General features: G+C 41.3%; 1 protein-coding gene across 3 annotated transcripts in view; it reads right to left on the bottom strand.

The window, feature by feature from the left end:
• The window catches only part of LOC132396826 (dnaJ homolog subfamily A member 1-like), a 57,109-nt gene extending 51,260 nt beyond the window's left edge, over nt 1-5,849 (bottom strand). The window contains exons 1-2 of one of the 3 annotated variants that reach the window (XM_059974799.1): nt 5,710-5,849; nt 1,997-2,134 (exon numbers count right to left, since the gene is read on the bottom strand). In XM_059974799.1, coding sequence (XP_059830782.1) covers nt 1,997-2,128 — 132 coding nt within the window. In that variant the 5' untranslated portion in view covers nt 2,129-2,134; nt 5,710-5,849. Of the gene's footprint in view, nt 1-1,996; nt 2,135-4,935; nt 5,212-5,253; nt 5,275-5,709 lie in introns of those variants that run through there. The other 2 variants (XM_059974800.1, XM_059974798.1) reach the window with 2 other exon arrangements.
• Nucleotides 5,850-18,819: the final 12,970 nt, after the last annotated feature.

Below are 18,819 nucleotides of genomic sequence, written 5' to 3'. Positions count from 1 at the left end.
TCTCATTTTTTAAAACTGTACTGCATTTGTGGTTTCTAAATGACAATAAACTGAATCTGAGATTATAATCAATGTCGATTAGTAACTCAATTTAGATGGCTGATAAATGGTATAAAGTATTTAGGTATAAGAGTTGACAATGAAATAAAGAACTTATATAAATTATTTGACATTATTGAAAAAAATTCAAGATCATCTTGATAAATGGATGATGTTATCAATAACATTAGTAGGTAGAGTCAATGCTGTAAAAATGAATATATTCCCTAGATTACAATATTTATTCCAAACACTACCAATACAATTACTGCAGAAGTTTTTTCAAGAACTAAATAAATGAGTGAGCAAGTTCCTTCGGAAAGGCAAGATGTCAAGAATATCATTGGAAAAATTGACATGGAAATTTGACCTAGGAGGGTTACAACTCCCAAACTTTAATAATTATTACAAAGCAAATCAACTTAGATTTATTGCATCTTTATTCGATGAAGATAAACTGGCATGGATTAGATTAGAATTAGATAAAATAGGAGAAAAATATACCAGAAGATTTTATATATAAATGGGAATCTAAATGGATACGGGAAAAGAAAGAATCCCTTAAATTAAAATATTTGATTGATCTATGGAATAAGATAAACGTTGATGATGAGATAAAGAAATCTTTATTAGCAAAGAGACCTTTAATTCAGAATAGACATTCTTTTTACAATGGATAACCAACTCTTATATAGCTGGTTTCAAAAAGGGATTAGATATAGGAGACTGTTTTGAAGGAGGTATTAATGTCATTTGATCAATTAAAGAGTAAATATAAAATATCAAATAATACTCTTTTCTGTTATTTCCAATTAAGGGCTTATTTAAGAGATAAACTGGGTCAAACAATGTGAATGCAGAAACCTAATGAAATAGAAACTTTAATTCAAAAAGGAAAAATTTAAAAAATTTACTACTTGTATGTACAATTTGATTGTACAGCCAATTAAACAAGGTTTAAACACAAGTCAAAACAAAAATGGGAAAATGATTTGAATATTAAAAATGATGAAACAAGTTGGTCAAGACTATGCCTTGACAGTATGACAAATACAAATGTCTGACTTATAGATTAGTACAATACAATTTTTTACATCAATATATATTACATCACAAAAAAACAGATTAAACCCAAATTTATCTGATTAATGTTTTCGATGTAATCAAGAAACTGGTACTTTTTTTACATTCTACTTGGTCTTGTTTTAAAATTCAACCTTTTTGGACAAATTTAAGAGTTTTATTGGAACAAATTATTGGGACAAAACTTCCACATAACCTAATATTATTTTTACTAGGTGATATTGAAGGGATAAAACTGAAACCTAAATTGAACAAATATCAGAAAAAATTCATTAAAATTGCATTGGCAGTAGTCAAAAAGGCTATTGCAGTTACTTGGAAATAAGATTCACGCTCAAGTATGGATGGTTGGAAGAATGAAATTTTTTAAGCTGTATTCCACTTGAGAAAACTTATAATTTAAGAAATAAATACGACATATTTCTGAAAATTTGGCACCCTTATTTACAAAAGATAGGATTAAATACATAGGTGCTCCGAAGATAAAGTTATTGGTTATCTGGGGAAAGAAATAAATATGTATCAAAGTTTTTTTTTTGAATTCCATGGAGCATGTAGGGATCTTCCGATATCCAGGTAATCTTTCTTTTTTTTTCTCCTTTTTAAAAAATATAGGAACATGTTGGGGGGGCAGGGGGAGGGAGAAGGGGTGATATTATTCACTATTCTTTTCTATCTTATGTATCCTATTTGAAAATTTAATTAAAATTTTTTTTTAAACAAACAGAACCAATGTAGCAGAGAATAAGATAGACAGTTGGGGAGGATGCAATACAAAGGCTCAGGAAAAGGACTGTTTAATATAGCTACAAATGAGAAGGAATTTCTTTTCACTGAAGATTCACTGATTAACCTTAAATGAAAATACACTTACCTTTTCACCTTCATTTGGATTCTTATCAGGATGGTATTTCAAAGCTAGTTTTCTGTACGCTTTCTTGAGTTCATCTGAACTTGCGTTGGGCTTAACTCCCAAAACATCATAGAATGCAGTTTCCTTCACCATCTTTCACTGTAATGTACAAAGAAATATAATTAAACCTTACAAAGATACACAACAATGCAGTATTGAAGTCCATCACAAATGAGTCCCTTGATCTCCTTCAATATACAGCCAAGTATATTCATGCTCAACTGACACCCTAAAGACCAAGTTTGTACTTGCAAAGTTATATGGAATTAACCAGTGATTCTGGTTAACTTGGGCCAGTGCATTTTGGCCCAATTAAGCAGCTGTCCCAATTAGCTGAAGTTCCATGGAAATTGTTATAGGTATAAAAAGACAAACTACAAAAGAGTTAAACTTATTTAAATGAAATATAGAACAAATACAAACACTACCATTACAACTATAGTCCTATAAAGCTAAGTTCCTAATAAAGGAATTCAACCAATGTAGACTGCCATGTTCTCTTAACTGACTGTAAATTAACAATGCAGATAATGGACTACCTTCATACAGTGCTCAGGGCAATTGAATCTTCCATATCTTTGTTTTCATTGTAAAATTCAAGATGATTTGTCACTACCTTCAAATTATTCATAATTCTTAACTTGCTGAAGTAGCAAAATCATTTTATTTTCACTCCATCATTTCTGGCATCTCCAAGCCTGATCGTTTGAAACAGTTCTATACAGTGTAGTATTTAACAGACAGACAAGTCTCCTGTCCCAATTAAGCAGCACAGTGTCCCAATTGAACAAAAGGAAGTATGGCTATTTTCTTGATTAGCCTTTGTTCTTTAAGAGTTGCTCAAATAAGCAGCTGTCCCAATTAACCAGAATCCACTATATTAAGGTCATTGGAATTTGCAATCTGTACCAAACTAGAAATAGCCAGGATGCATATATGGTGGTGGGGGGAGAGTACATATAATGGGCCAAATGACCTTTGTTTAACTTTTCATTAATTCTGTGCATTGTTAATCATTTAGAAGTAAAGATGCCTCATAACCAATAACCAACGTGGGAAGTTCCTATGACATTGTTTCAGTATTACAACATCTACTTTCTGTACTTCAACTACAAATCAGTTACTGGTAAAGGAGGATTTTCCTATTAAAACATTACCTCAAAATGTTTCACATTGATTACATTTTCTTACATCGCCTTTACTTAGCATCTCATCCAGAAGAGGACACTAGAGTACCATTGCCCAAGTAGTGCAATAAATTTAGTCGAAAAACACACATTATTGTCACACTGCAAAACACAACAACCAATTCTCACCAACAGCTCCTTTCAGCATTCTCTACACAATACTGATTAACATGAATCATTACCTCAGCACCACTTTCCTCCTGACAAGACCACAGAATTAGGCTGTTCAGACCAAGTCAATTCCACCAACCACGGCTGATTTACTTTCTCTCAATCCAATTCTCCTGCCTTTTCCCAGCAACCTTTGACATCCTCACTAATCAAAACCTATCAACCTTTATTTTAAATACTGTATGTCCAATGACTTGGATTCCACAGCAGCCTATGACAATAAATTCCAGATTCACCACCCTCAGGCTAAAGAAATTACTCATTTTTGTTCTGAAGACATCCTTCTATTGTGAGGCTTCTCTGTGTACCTAGACTCTCCCACTATTTCAATGTCTTTCTCAAATCCCCTCTATCTAAGCCTTTCCCAGTCCCTTCAGCAACTTCTTTTAAGAACCCTGGGGTGTAGGTTCCTAAGCCCCTTCACCTTAGTACAGTAATAGCAAATATATTCACTTCTGCCCCCTGACACTTTCAAAGCTTTGGGATGTTGCTGATGTCATCCAGTGAAGACTGGCACAAAATATGTATTCAGTTTGTCTCCCACTTTCTTGTCCCCCATTACTATGTCTCCAGTAGTCCAATGTCCATTCCCGACTCTTAATATCTGAAAATACTGTCGGTAAACTCTTGGATGTTTTTGGCAAACTTATTATATGCCTTTTCTTTTTGCTTCTGTGCTCTTTGATTTCCATTGTCATCCATTGTTGGCTCATCCTCCCTTTAGAACACTGCCGCTTTGTGATGAACCAATACTGCATCTTCAGAATTATTCCCAGAAACTCCAGCCATTGCTGCTGGACTGTCGTCCCTGCTATTGTCCCCTTCTAATCAACATTGGATAGCACCTCTATCATGCCTCTAGTTCCCTTTACTGAACTGGGAAATGATACATCAAATCAGAATTCTGTACATTTCAATGGTCAATGAGATCAATGGTCTTCTAAACTCAACTACAATTGTTCTCCACTATCTAGTTAAGCCTAATCAATGGCACTAGTTTAATTCACCAATGCACCAGTCCCAGCACAATTTGTCAATCACATCCCCAAAAGGACAACTTGCTTTCCCAGATATTGGCGCCTGTGCACCATCTCTCAATAGCTATCCAGTCAATCCTACTGCATTGCTCTTTAACCAAGGGACTGCACAACACTCATCTTAAGTATTAATCTAATTGATATTTTGATTCACAACAGAAGCGCTGAAATAAGATTGATCAACAACTGTCAAGGTTAAAAGAGGTTAATGTTCAAAATATTCCCGGAATAAGCTGTTGTTTATTTCCGATACCCAGCATCTGCAGTATTTTTCTTTTTAAAAGTTCCCACAAAACCTGGTAGCTGTCAATCCCCTTATAAACCACTGTACTAAGAATACGAAAAACAGCTATTCACAAAGATAACTTCACTAAATTGTTAAAAAATAAAACAATTAATCGCTCTTTAATTCTGGTACAATTTTACACCAATATGTCTACCTACATACAATGCCACTAAACTTCTGTACTTTCAGCCTAGAAACCGTAACAACGTCGTAACTTACCGTGAAGCTACGAGTACCAGAGGCCTGACCAGAATTCTAATCAGCAAAATGGGAGCTGTTATTCCAAGAGCGGCTGAAATCAGGCTTCGACAGACTAGATCGGCAATTTTGCTAAGAAACAGCACACATTTGACCACTGCGCCTTTGCCTCTTCAGAGCAGCCCTCCCCCCTTTCTAATTATATTCAATTCCCTAGAATGTTTTAAATCCAAGCATTCGCGATCTCCTTAGAGATAATCTAACAGACGGGGCACAGTGTTTATGGATGATATCCACGGGAACCCATACGACTCTGAGAAAATGACCGGCTGGAAGTACCTGCCGCTGACCAGCTACCACAGCCTGGTCGCATGGGCTGGATACCGGCGACGGCGGCTGGAGGGTCACGTGGGCCGGGTACCGGGGTCACGTGGGCCGGGCCGCCGATCGCCACCGGAAACTAGGAGAGGGGAGACGGACAGAATGTCGCCAGACCCCTGGTCTCATGTGGCGGGGCCGCCATCTGTAACAGAAAGGGGTCGGCGCAGGGAGGCTCACACTTTTAATCCAGATGTTTGACACGTAAACCAATTTTAAAAAACCGAGGAGGAGAAAGACAACAGCACAGTTATGATCGTACGAGGTTATTACAGTTACAAAGAAATAAATGGTTAAACTCTGGCTAAAGCATTAACTTCGATATTTCCACACTGATGTTCTGAGAGAGACGAACGGGGTATGAAGCTTCAGCAAGATGAGTTCAATCCCCCCCACCCCGCAACAACCATCACTTACCCACAGCTGCTCTGAAGACACCTGGAACCTTCTGGAAATTTCGGCTTTTTTTGCCGGCTCATACGGGCACTTGTGGGCCGGCTCCTGACGTCAGGATCAGGAAGTCCAACCTCGGCCGGAGGCGCGCATGCGTAGCCTCGGAGGAAGGCGGGATTAGAGTTGTCGTGTTAGGCAAAAACATGCAGATACCGGACGCGCGAGAGAAAAAAAGAACATTCTGGAAATGCGGAATGTAATTGTAACGTTTTGTTTCTCCTTTGTAGTTCAATTTAGTGGACGCCTGTTCAAATCAGCTGGTTGAAGAGTTTACTACTGTACCTGATTTCCCATTGATGGGACTGGCCTGCTGATTTTCAACATTTTCCGTTTTTGTTTTAGATGTACAGCATTTTTTAAATTTTCACTTTCTTGCTAAATTAATTACTGTTTAACTTTCAGGAAAGACAAACATGAAAAAGTTTAATTCTGCTCTGTGGACAGCATTTTCACATTGTTCCACACTGTAGGCTTAGGGCAGGGGTCAGCAACCTTTACCACTGAAAGAGCCACTTGGACCCGTTTCCCACAGAAAAGAAAACACTGGGAGCCGCAAAACCCGTTTGACATTTAAAATGAAATAACACTGCATACAACGTTTTTTTTGCCTTTATGCTATGTATAAACAAACTATAATGTGTTGCATTTATGAAATTGATGAACTCCTGCAGAGAAAACGAAATTACATTTCTGCATGCAACAAAAACATGTTGACCTCCGAAAAAAAGACGTTGGGTTGAAGGTTACTTTTAAGTAAAATACTCAACGTCTATTTGAGTCCTTCTTGTATTTATGAAAAACGCCAAACTTAAATTTGCCGCCAGCAGCAAACCAAAAATAACGTCAGCCAGCTGTCAACCTGAAAAATAAAAGGACTATTTCACTGAACAATGAAAGCATATGAATATACGTAAAATAATAGGCAATTAAAATATTTATCTTCCTTGTTCAGGTTGACTCACACCTGACAATGCAGTCATATTCAGTAGGGATGGATCGATGCTTAGGGGAGTGACCAGGAAGGATAATGTGTTTTTTTTCCTCTCTGAACTCACAGAAGCGTTTCCCAAATGATGTTTGCATTGCGATGATTGCCCAATGTAAATACACCGAATTTATCATGTCGTGACCTTTTCTGAACTCTCTCAAATTGGGGAAGTGAGACAATGTGCCTTTCTGTAAATCTCTGGCAAGCAACGTCAACTTGCGCTCGAATGCCAAAACATCCTCCGACATGTGCAGGGCTGTACGTCTTTACCCCGTTGAAGAGCTGTGTTCAGCGTGTTCAGGTGCGCTGTTATGTCTACCATGACCTGTAGCTTTGCCAGCCACTCTGGCTGTTCCAGCTCAGGAAAGGTGGGCCCTTTGCTGCCCAGGAAAGTTTTCACTTCTTCCAGACACGCGACAAAGCGTTTCAGCACCTCCCCTCTGGACAGCTAGCGATAAAAACAGGTTGTAGCGGTGTGCTACACGCAGTCAGTAAACTGCAGTCAAAGATAGCTTTATTCGAACTAAACAGCCTTGCTTTTAAGCCTCCCTCAACCCGCCCCCCATGGGCGCGGATGCTGCAAAAGACACGTACTCACAAACCCCCGTAGGCTATCTCCCTTAGCCTGAACGCTGGCTAATTGTGAGCCGGTTCGGATGTGTCAGGAAATGGGTCGCCACAAAGTCTTATTTAGATTGTACAAGTTCACCATAATCTTCAAATTTAGATTTACATTTCAAAAACTAACAAACTAACATAAAATACATTTTAATTAAATACTGACCATGTAGCGGTGTGCTACACGCAGCGCTAAAATTACGACACCGAGTCGGTAACTGCAGTCGAAGGAAAAAACTTTATTCGAAATCTTCAGCCTCACTTTTAAGCCTCCCTCAACCTGCCCCCCATGGCGCAGAGGCTCCAAAGCTCTGTGCTCGCAAACCCCCGTAGGCTATCTAATTGTGAGTCGGTTCGGATATGCCAGGAAAAGGGTCGCCACAACCAATTATTTCCCAAAGCAACAGGGAGCCGCAGCACAGACGTAAAAGAGCCACATGCGGCTCCGGAGCCGCGGGTTGCCGACCCCCGGCTTAGGGTATCTCTTTCCCATACTCTCACAAATGGTCCACTGAAATGACTCTGTTTCCTTCCCTCTGACTCACGCTCCTTCTACTCGGTTTTAAAAAAAGTTACTACTGACATTCTTCCCCCAATCGCCTTAAAAGTCATGCCCCATTATATTAGCCATTTCCACCCTGTGAAAAAAGTCTGTCCACCAGGTCTATGGCTCTTATCTAATACATTTCCATCAAGTCTTACCCTCTTTAAAGTGAAAAACCCGAGCTCACTCAACCTATCCTCAAAGAGATGCTTTATAATCCTGGTAAATTTCTTCTGCACCCTTTCCAGGACTTACATATCCTTACAATGAGATAATCAGAGAAGTCTAACTAGAGTTTTATAGAGCTGAAACATTACCTCACAGCTCTTAAACTCAATCCCCTGACTCAATGAAAGCCAACACTGCATCCTTCTTCACCACTCCATCAAAATGTGCAGCAATTTTGAAGAATCTACGAACATTGACCCCCCCAAGATCCCTCTGTTCTCCTCCACTGCTAAGAATCCTGCCATCAACCCTGTATTCTGCCTTTAGGTTTAACCTTCATATGTTCTCCTTACTTTCTTCCTGCTTGACCTACTTTATCCATAACGCCAGCAACCTTCATGGTATCTGCAGACTTACTAACCCACTCTTCCACTTCCTCATTCAAGTCATTTTTAAAAATCACTAAGAGGCAGAGGTTCCAGAACAATTCACTGCAGAATACTACTGGTAACTGACTTCCACTCAGAAAACACTCAATCTACTACAACTCTGCCTTTTGTGGGAAAAGCAGTTCTGAATCCACACAGCCAAATTTCCCTGGATCCCATACCGCCTGACTTTCTGAATGAGCCTACTTGGCGAACCTTACTAAAATCCATGTACATCATATCCACTGCTCTGTCTTCATCAATAAGTTTTATCATCTCCTCAAAGAATTCAATCAGGCTTGTAAAGCACAACCTACCCTCATAAAGCCATGCTAATTATCCCTAATACTTCTTCAAATGCTCATAAATTCTGTCCCTAAGAATCCTCTCCAACAGTCTCATTGGTCTATAATTCTCATGGTTACCTTTCTTGAACAAAGAAATAACATTTGCCACACTTCAATTATCTGGCACTACTCCTGTGGCCAGTGAGGATGCAAAGATCATCAACAAAGACACAGCACTATCTCCCCTCTCATCCTGTAGTAACCTGAGGTACATCCTATCTAGCCCTAAGGACTTAACTATCCTGATATTTTTCAAAACATCTCACAATCCCCTTTTTTAATGTTGACATCTTCCATCATATTAGTCTGTTCTATGCTAAACTCATATTTATCAAGGTCCTTCTAACTGATGAATACTGAAACAATGTATTCATTAAGCAGCACCCACAATTCCTCCAACTCTGGGCAAGTTTCCTCTTTTATCACTGATCAGTCCTACCCTCATTCTAGTCATCCTCCTGTTTACATACATGTTCATGCCTTGGGGTTTTCTTTAATCCTACTTGCCAAGACCTTCTCCCTTTCCCTTCCATTTCTCCTAATCCTATTCTTAAACTTCTTCCCAACTCGTTTGTAACTGGAGCTATGTCAATCCTTGCTTCCTAAATCTTAAGTACCTTCTTTCTTTCTCTTAACTAGATGTTCCACATTTCTCGTCAACCATGGTTCAAAGATCAAAGTAAATTTATTATCGCAGTGAATATATTCCATCATACACTACCCTGACATTAATTTTCTTAGAGGCATTTAGAGGAAAACAAGGAACTACAATAGAATTTATGAAAAACTATAAATAACAAAGACAACTAATAAGTAAACAAATAATGAATTGTAGAGTCCTTGAAAGTGAGTCTATAGGTTGTGGTGTCAGTTCAGAGTTGAGTTAAGTTGTTTCAAGAGCTTGGGGTAATAACGGTTTGTGAAACTGGTGATCGAGGACCTAAGGCTCCTATACATCTTGCTCGATGGTAGTAGTAAGATGTGAGCATGTTCTGAATGATGGGGTTCTTGATGATGGATGCTACTTTCTTGAGGCAGGGCTCCTTGTGAATGTGCTCAGTGCTGGGGAGGGCTTTGCATATATTGGTCTGAGCTGTATCCACTCCTTTTGTAGACTTTTCCACTCCTGAGCATTTGTATTTTCATACCAGGCCATGATCCAACCAGTCAGGATACTCTCGACTGCACATCTATAGAAGTTCGCCAAAGTTTCAGCAGAGAAATGGCAGGTGGAGTTTAAATGAGAGGTGTTGCACCTTTGTAGGACAAATGCTAGGAGACAGTGCACTGTTAAGATGTTGTCAAGCAGAGGTCTCAGGGTCCAAGTTCATTACTCCTTCAGAGTGGTCACACAGGTCATTAGGGTAGTCAAGAAGGCTTGTGGAATGCTTGCTTTTATTAGTTGATGCATTGAGTTCAAAAGTCAAAAGGCTATGTTGCAACGATAGAATTCTGGTTAGGCCACTTATGGAGTATTGCACACAGTTCTGCACTACTATAGGAAGGAAGTTGAGGTTTTAGAAGGCTGCTGAACAGGTTGATCAGGATGCTGCCTGGTTTAGAGGGCATAGAAACATAGAAAATAGGTGCAGGAGTAGGCCATTTAGCCCTTCGAGCCTGCACCACCATTCAGTATGATCATGGCTGATCATCCAACTCAGAACCCTGTACCTGCTTTCTCTCCATACCCCCTGATCTCTTTAGCCACAAGGGCCATATCTAACTTCCTCTTAAATATAGCCAATGAACCAGCCTCAACTGTTTCCTGTAGCAGAAAATTCCACAGATTTGCCACTCTCTGTGTGAAGAAGTTTTTCCTTATAGCATGTGCTATCAAAAGAGGCTAGATAAAGATGGGTTATTTTCTCAGGAGTGGTGGAGGCTGAGGGGAGGGAGAACTGATAGAAGTTTATATGATTATGAGAGGTATAGATATAGTAAATAGGGAGTATCTTTTTCTCAGCGTAGAAATATCTAATACCGGGGTATGCATTGAAGGTGAGATGGGATAGGTTCAAAGGGGATGTGAGGGATTAGTTTATTTATTTATTCAGAGAGTGGTGCATGCCTGGAATGCGATGCCTGGTATCGTGGTACAGGCAAATACATTAAAGGCTTTTAAGAGATGATCAGATAGGCACAGAACTATGAGGAAAATGGAGAGATATGGACATTGTGTAAACACAAAGTACACTTCAGATGCTGTGCTCAAACTTACACGTACAAACAAGCTGGATGAACTCAGCAGGTCGGGCAGCATCCGTTGAAATGAATTCTCATTTCAAAGGATGCTACCTGACCTGCTGAGTTCATCCAGCTTGTTTGTACGTGTGGACATTGTGTTGGTAGGAGTTATTCATTTTGGGAGTTCTTTGATTTACATTTTAGCTGATTTAGCACAAATTGTGGGCTGAAGAGCCTGTTCCTGTGCTGTACTGTTCCATATTCCATGCCAAATCTATGCAAACTTCTAAGGAAGTAATGGCACTGTCATGCCTTCATTGTGATGGCACTTACATGTTGGTCCCAGAACAGATCCTCTGATATGGTAACACCAATGAATTTCAAGTTACTGACCCTCTCTATCTCCAATCCCCTAATGAGACCCCCGGCTTCTCCCTCCTGTAGTCAGTAATCAGCTCCTTGTTTTTGCTGATGTTCAGTGAGATTGCATTGTTGTGGCACCATTCAACCAAATTTTCAATCTCCCTCCTGTATGCCAACTTATCACCACCTTTGATTTGGCCAACAGTGGTGCTATCAACAAACTTAAATATGGCATTGGATTTGTACTTGACCATGCTTCTTCTTCTTAAGCCCATCACCCTACTGGAGCATAGACCACTGACAGTAGCTTGCCAGAGACCTCTGTCCTGGGCCATTCTTTTAAATTGTTCTCAGGTGTAGCCCATGTTCTTGGTGTATCCTTCCTCTCCCAGGGATGATGTCTTAAGAGGTTCTGCTGGCATTTCTGGGTTTCCATGGGATGAGGTTGCTAGCCTCATGCCCCGCCCTCTTCGCAGCTGGGCTTGGGACCATCCATGGTAGAGTTTTAACTGCGCAGTCATAAAGTAAGTAGAGCAGGGGCTAAGCACACAGCCTTGTGGTGTACCTGTGCTGATAGTGATTGTGGAGGAGATGATGTTGTCAATCTGTGCTACCTAGGACCTGCAAATGAGGAAATTCAGGATCCAGTTGCACAGGATAGTATTAAGAGCCAGAATCTCGGAGCTTAGTGATTAGTTTCAAGGGGATGATGATGCTAAATGATCTGCTGTAGTCAATTAAGTGTTTTTGATGTATGCAGCTTCATTGACCAGATGTTCTGGAGCTGAGTGAAGAGGCAATGAAATGGCATCTGCTGTTGATTTATTGTGATGGTAGGCAAACTGGAGCTGATCTGAGTCACTCCACAGGCAGGAATTGATATGCCTCATGACCAACCTCTCAAAGCACTTTATCACAGTGGATGTAAGTGCATCCTACTATCCTTCCTCTGCCTCAATGGGAGAAATCTATCCAGAACCCCAAGCAAGTGCTCCCTAAACAACCTCCACATTTCTGCTATGCATTTCCCTGAGTACATCCATCACCAATCTATGCTCCCAGTTCCTGCCCAACAGCTTCATAATTTGGCCTCCTCCAATTAAATAATGTTCAATGCCTCCTGCTTTAATCTCTGTCCAAGGCATTTAGGTCATGGTCCTAAATGCCCACAAACCAAGACATATGACACCTGACCAGGTTCATTGTCTAGTACCAGATGCAGTATGACCTCTCCTGTAGTCGGCCTCTCTACATACTGTGTAGACACACTTAACAAATTCTGCACTATCTCAACCTTTTGCATTAAGGAGGTGTCAATTAAAATTAGGGGACCTGAAGTTATCCATGCAACACACTTGTTTTTTTTACATCTTTCCAAAACCTTTTGCCTCCCAATTTGCATCTTAGAGTTTCTGTTGCTATTGGGCTGGGGAGGAGGGCTGAGAAGTCTATAGAATACTCGTAATAGATTTGCTCCCTTTCTGTTTCTTACTTCCACCTCAACAACTCAGTAGATGACCACTCCAGGATATCCTTCTCTTCTGCAACAGTGCTGAAAGTATCTCTGTTTAGCATTGCCACCACACCCTACCAACCACCTCCCTTCCTGTCACCTTTGAAACATCTAAATCCCAGAATATCCAGCAGCTATTTCTGCCCTTGTGACAGCCAACTCTCCACAATGGCCACAGTGTTGTAGCTCCATGTACTGACCCTTGTGCCTCATACTTCCCTCATCAAAATAGACACATTTCAACCAATCCAACTGACTGCAATCAACACACACAAAATGCTGGAGGAACTCAGCAGGCCAAGCAGCATCTATGGAAAAGAGTAAGCAGTCGCGGACCATGACCCTTCATCAGGACTGGAAAGAAAAGATGAGAAGTCAGAGTAAGAGGTGGCAGGAGAGAGGAGGAAGAAATACAAGGTGGTAGGTGTTGGGTGAAGCAGGGGGAGGGGTAGTAAAGAGCTGGCAAGTTAATAGGTGAAAGAGATAAAAGGGCAGGAGAAGGGGGAATCTGATAGGAGAGGGTGAGAAGACCATGGATGAAAGGGAAGGGGGAGTAGCACAGGCGGGAGGTGATGGACAAGTAAAGAGATAAGGTGAGAGAGGGAAATGGGACTGGGGAATGGTGAAGGAAAGGAGAGGGGGCAATTAGTGGAAACCCAAGAAATCGACATTCATGGCATCAGGTTGGAGGCAACTGAAATGGAATATAAGGTGTGGATCCCCCAATCTGAGTGTGGCCTCATCGCGACAGTAGAGGAGGCCATGTACTGACATGTTGGAATGGGAATAGGAAGTAGGATTGAAATGGGGGCCACTGGGAGTTCCCACTTTCTCTGGCAGACATTGTGCAGGTGCTCAGCAAACCAGAATCCCAGTCTACATCAGGGCTCATCGATACACAGGAAGCCACACCAGGAGCACCAGACCCCGACAGACTCACAGGTGAACTATCACCTCGCCTGGAAGGACTGATTGGGGCCCTGAATGGTAGTGAGGGAGGAGGTGTAGGGGCAGGTATGGCATTTGTTCCACTTGCAAGGGTAAATACCGGAGGTAGATCGGTGGGAAGGGGCGAATGGACAAGGTAGTCACGTAGGGAGTGACCCCTGCAGAAAGTGAGCTGAGGGAAAGAAGTGCTTGGTGATGGAGATGGTGGAAGTTATGGAGAATTATGTGCTGAACATGGAGGCTACTTACGTGGTAGGTGAGGAACCTTATCCCTGTATGCCCACAAGAAAATGAATCTCAGAGTTGTAATTGGTGACATATATGTACTTTGATAATAAATTTACTTTGAATTTTTAACTGTCCTAGATTCCTGCTCTATAGGAAACATCCTCACCACATCCACTCTTTCTAGGTCTTGAAATATTTGATAGGTTTCAATGAGATGCCCCCTGGACCATTCTTCTAAACTCCAGTGAGTACAGGTCCAGAGCCATCAAATGCTCTTCATACATTAACCCTTTTAGTCTATGAATTATTCTGGTGAACCTCCTCTGAACCCTTCCAACACCATCAATAACTCACTCTGAGACGTAAGGCAAGATATTGGCTTTTATTGACTGGAAGAAGGAACAAGCAGTGAGTGACCACCATACTACATCCTGGAGACTGAGGGCTGGGCTCAGGCCTTGATCGCCTTTATACTGGGGTCTGTGGGAGGAGCCACAGGAGCAGTCAGCAGGGGGCGTGTCCAGACAGGTATATGTAGTTCACCACAGTCTTTCCCTGGCCTAATAGAAACTGCTTCTCCACCCATCTTTGTATTGTCTGCAAACTTGACCACAAAACCACTAATTCTGTTATCCAAATCACTGACATATAGTTTGAAAAGAAGTGGTCCCAACACTGACCCTAGTGGAACACTACTAGGCACCTGCAGTCAACCAGCAACCAGAAAATACCCTCTTTATTCCCATTTTTTGCCACCTGCAGTCAGCCAATATTCTATCCATGCTAGTATCTTTCCTAAACTACCATGGGCTCTTGTTTACCAGGCTTGTGCAGCATCTCGTCAATGGTTTTCTGCAATTCCAAGCAAACGACATGCATTGTCTCAACCTGCCTGTTATTTCCTTAAAGAATTCCAATAGATTGGCCATGCAAGATTTCTCCTTAAGGAACCTATGCTGACTTTGGCCTTTTTTATCATGTGCCTCCAAATACCCTGAAACTTCATCCTTGATAATGGACTCCAACGTCTTCCCAATCACTGAAGTCAGGCTAACTGGCCCAATACTTCCTGTATTTTGCCTCCATCTCTTCTTAAAGAGTGGAGTAACATTTGCAATTTTTCATTCCTTTGGAACCATACCAGAATCTATTGATTCTTGAAAAATCACTATCAATGCTCCACAATTCCTGCAGCTACCTCTTTCAAAACCCTAAGGTATAGTCCATCAGGTCCAGGTGACTATTCTACCGACAGATCTTTCAACATCCCAAGCACCTTATCGTTAGTATAGCAAACACACTTGCTTCAGCCCCCTGACAGTCTCAAATTTATGACATATCTTCCACAGAACACTTATTAAGTTCCTCCGCAATTTTTTGTCCCCTATTACTATCTTTCTAGTGTCATTTTCCAGTGGTCCAATATCCACTCTTGCCTCTTTTACTCTTCATATATCCAGAAAAAAAATTGGTGTCCCCTTTTATACTATTGACTATCTTACCTCCATTTTTGGGTGCCATGTAGTGTAGCAGTTGGCACAACGTTATTATAGCTTGAGGCATTAGAGTTTGGAGTTCAATCCTAGCGTCCTCTGTAAGGATTCTGTACATCCTCCATGGAATTCATGAGGTTTCCCTGGTGCTCTGGTTTCCTCCCGGAAAGATGTACCAGCTAGGTTAATTGGACATTATAAATTGTCCCTTAATTGGGTTAGGGTTAAATCAGGGCTGTTGGTGGATGCTGGAGTGGCGCTGCTTGAAGGGCCTACTACACCCTGTATCGCTAAATAAATATTTAAACTTTTCTCTCCTTATTGCTTGTTTAGCTGCCTTCTGTTGGTTTTTAAAAGATTCCCAATCCTCTAACTTTTCACTAATTTTGCTATATTATATGCCATATGCCCTCTTTTGCTTTTATGCTGTTTTTGACTTCCCTTTGAGTCACGGTTGCCTCATCCTCCCTTTAGAATACTTCATAGAAACATAGAAAACCTACAGCACAATACAGGCCTTTCAGCCCACAAAGTTGTTCCAAACATGTCCCTACCTTAGAAATTACTAGGGTTACCCATAGTTCTCTATTTTACTGAGCTCCATGTACCTATCTAAAACCCTCTTAAAAGACCCTGTTGTATGCGCTTCCATCACTGTTGCCGGCAGCCCATTCCATGCACTCACCACTTTGAGTAAAAAACTTACCCCTGACATCTCCTCTGTACCTACTCCCCAGCACCTTAAACCTGTGTCCTCTTGTGGCAGCCATTTCAGCCCTGGGAAAATGCCTCTGACTATCCACACGATCAATGCCTCTCATCATCTTATACACCTCTATCAGGTCACCTCTCATCCTCTGTCGCTCCAAGGAGAAAAGGCTGAGTTCACTCAACCTGTCTTCATAAGGCATGCTCCCCAATCCAGGCAACATCCTTGTAAATCTTCTCTGCACCCGGTCTATGGTTTCTACATCCTTCCTGTAGTGAGGCGACCAGAACTGACCCCTCCAAGTGGGGTCTGACCAGGGTCCTATATAACTGCAACATTACCTCTTGGCTTCTAAATTCAATTCCACAATTGAAGAAGGCCAATACACCGTATGCCTCCTTAACCACAGAGTCAACCTGCGCAGCTGCTTTGAGTGTCCTATGGACTTGGACCACAAGATCCCTCTGATCCTCCATACCGCCAAGAGTCTTACCATTAATACTACATTCCGTCATCATATTTGATCTACCAAAGTGAACCACTTCACACTTACCTGGGTTGAACTCCATCTGCTGCTTCTCAGTCCAGTTTTGCCTCCTATCAATATCCCACTGTAACCTCTGACAGCCCTCCACACTATCCACAACACCTCCAACCTTTGTGTCATCAACAAACTTACTAACCCATCCCTCCACTTCCTCATCCAGGTCATTTATAAAAATCATGAAGAGTAAGGGTCCCAGATCAGATTCGAGGAACATCACTGGTCACCGACCTCCATACAGAATATGACCCGTTTACAACCACTCTTTGCCTTCTGTGGGCAAGCCAGTTCTGAATCCACAAAGCAATGTCCCCTTGGATCCCATGCCTCCTTACTTTCTCTACAAGCCTTGCATGAGGTACCTTATCAAATGCCTTGCTGAAATCCATATACACTACATCTAACTGCTCTTCTTTTATCAATGTGTTTAGTCACATCCTCAAAAAATTCAATCAAGCTCATAAGGCACAACCTGCCCTTGACAAAGCCATACTGACTATTCCTAATCATATTATACCTCTCCAAATGTTCATAGAACCTGCCTCTCTGCATCTTCTCCATCAACTTACCAACCACTGAAGTAAGACTCACTGGTCTATAATTTCCTGGGCTATCTCTACTCCCTTTCTTGAATAAGGGAACAACATCTGCAACCCTTCAATGGTCCGGACCCTCTCCCGTCTCCATTGATGCAGAGATCATCGCCAGAGGCTCAGCAATCTCCTCCCTTGCCTCCCACAGTAGCCTGGGGTACATCTCATCTGGTTCCAACTTATCCAACTTGAAGCTTTCCGAAAGCTCCAGCACATCCTCTTTCAGTCCGTTGCAAGTCATCACTACAATCGCCAAGATCCTTTTCCATAGTGAGTACTGAAGTAAAGTATTCATTAAGTACCTTTACTATTTCCTTTGGTTCTATACACACTTTCCGACTGTCACACTCTTTTGATTGTAAATATTCTGCACCTTCCGAATTGCCCTGGAAACTCCAGCCATTGCTGTTCTGCTGTGTCTCTGCTAGTGTCACCTGCCAATCAACTTTGGCCAGCTCCTCTGTGATTCCATTACACTACTGTAACACTGATACATCTGACTTTAGCTTCTCCCTCTCAAACTGCAGGGTGAATTATATCATCAGTGCCTTCTAAGTTCCCTTTACCTTAAGTTGCCTAATCAAATCTAGCTCATTACACAATACCTCATCCAGAATTGTCTTTTCCCTACTAAGCTCACCCACAAGCTGCTCTAAAAATCCCTCTCATAGGTATTCTACAAATTCCTTCTCTTGGGATCCAGCACCAAATGGATTTTCCCAATGTACTGTACCTGCATTTTGAAATCCCCCACATCAATCGTAATATTGTCCTTTGTAAATGCCTTTTCAATCTCCTGTTGTAATTTGTGCCCCACATCCTGGCTACTGTTCTAAGTCCTCTATATAACTCCCATTTGGGTTTTTCACTCTTGCAGTTTCTTAACTTTCCCCACAAGAATTCTACATCTTTCAATCCTATGTCACCTTTTTCAAATAATTTGATTTTATTTTTAACCAAAAGAGCCACCCACCCCTCTGCCTACCTACCTATCCTTTCAATACAATTTGTATCCTTGGATGTTTTAGCTCCCAACTATGATCTTCTCTCAGTCATTCCCACATTGTCATACCAGCCGATCTCTAATTGCACTACAAAATTCTCTACCTTATTACACATACTGCGTACATTCAATATAACACCTTCAGTCCTGTATTTGTCCCCCTTTTCTATCTTGCCCCCATGTTACCCCTCAACTCATTGCACTGACAGCAATTTTGCTCTATCATCTCCCTGTCCTTCCTCACAGTCTCACTACACAATGCATTTACTTGTATACCAACTGCCCCATCCTGAGCCCTATCACCCTGGTTCCCATCCCCCTGCCAATTTAGTTTAAACCATCCCCCTCAGCTCTAGCAAACCTGCCCACAAGGATATTAGTCCCACTCGAGTTCAAGGGTGAC

This window comes from Hypanus sabinus, chromosome 7 (assembly GCF_030144855.1).
Source record: "Hypanus sabinus isolate sHypSab1 chromosome 7, sHypSab1.hap1, whole genome shotgun sequence".
NCBI lineage: Eukaryota > Metazoa > Chordata > Chondrichthyes > Myliobatiformes > Dasyatidae > Hypanus > Hypanus sabinus.
Note: the sequence above shows the minus strand (reverse complement) of the source record. Positions and strands in the feature narration are given on the sequence as shown.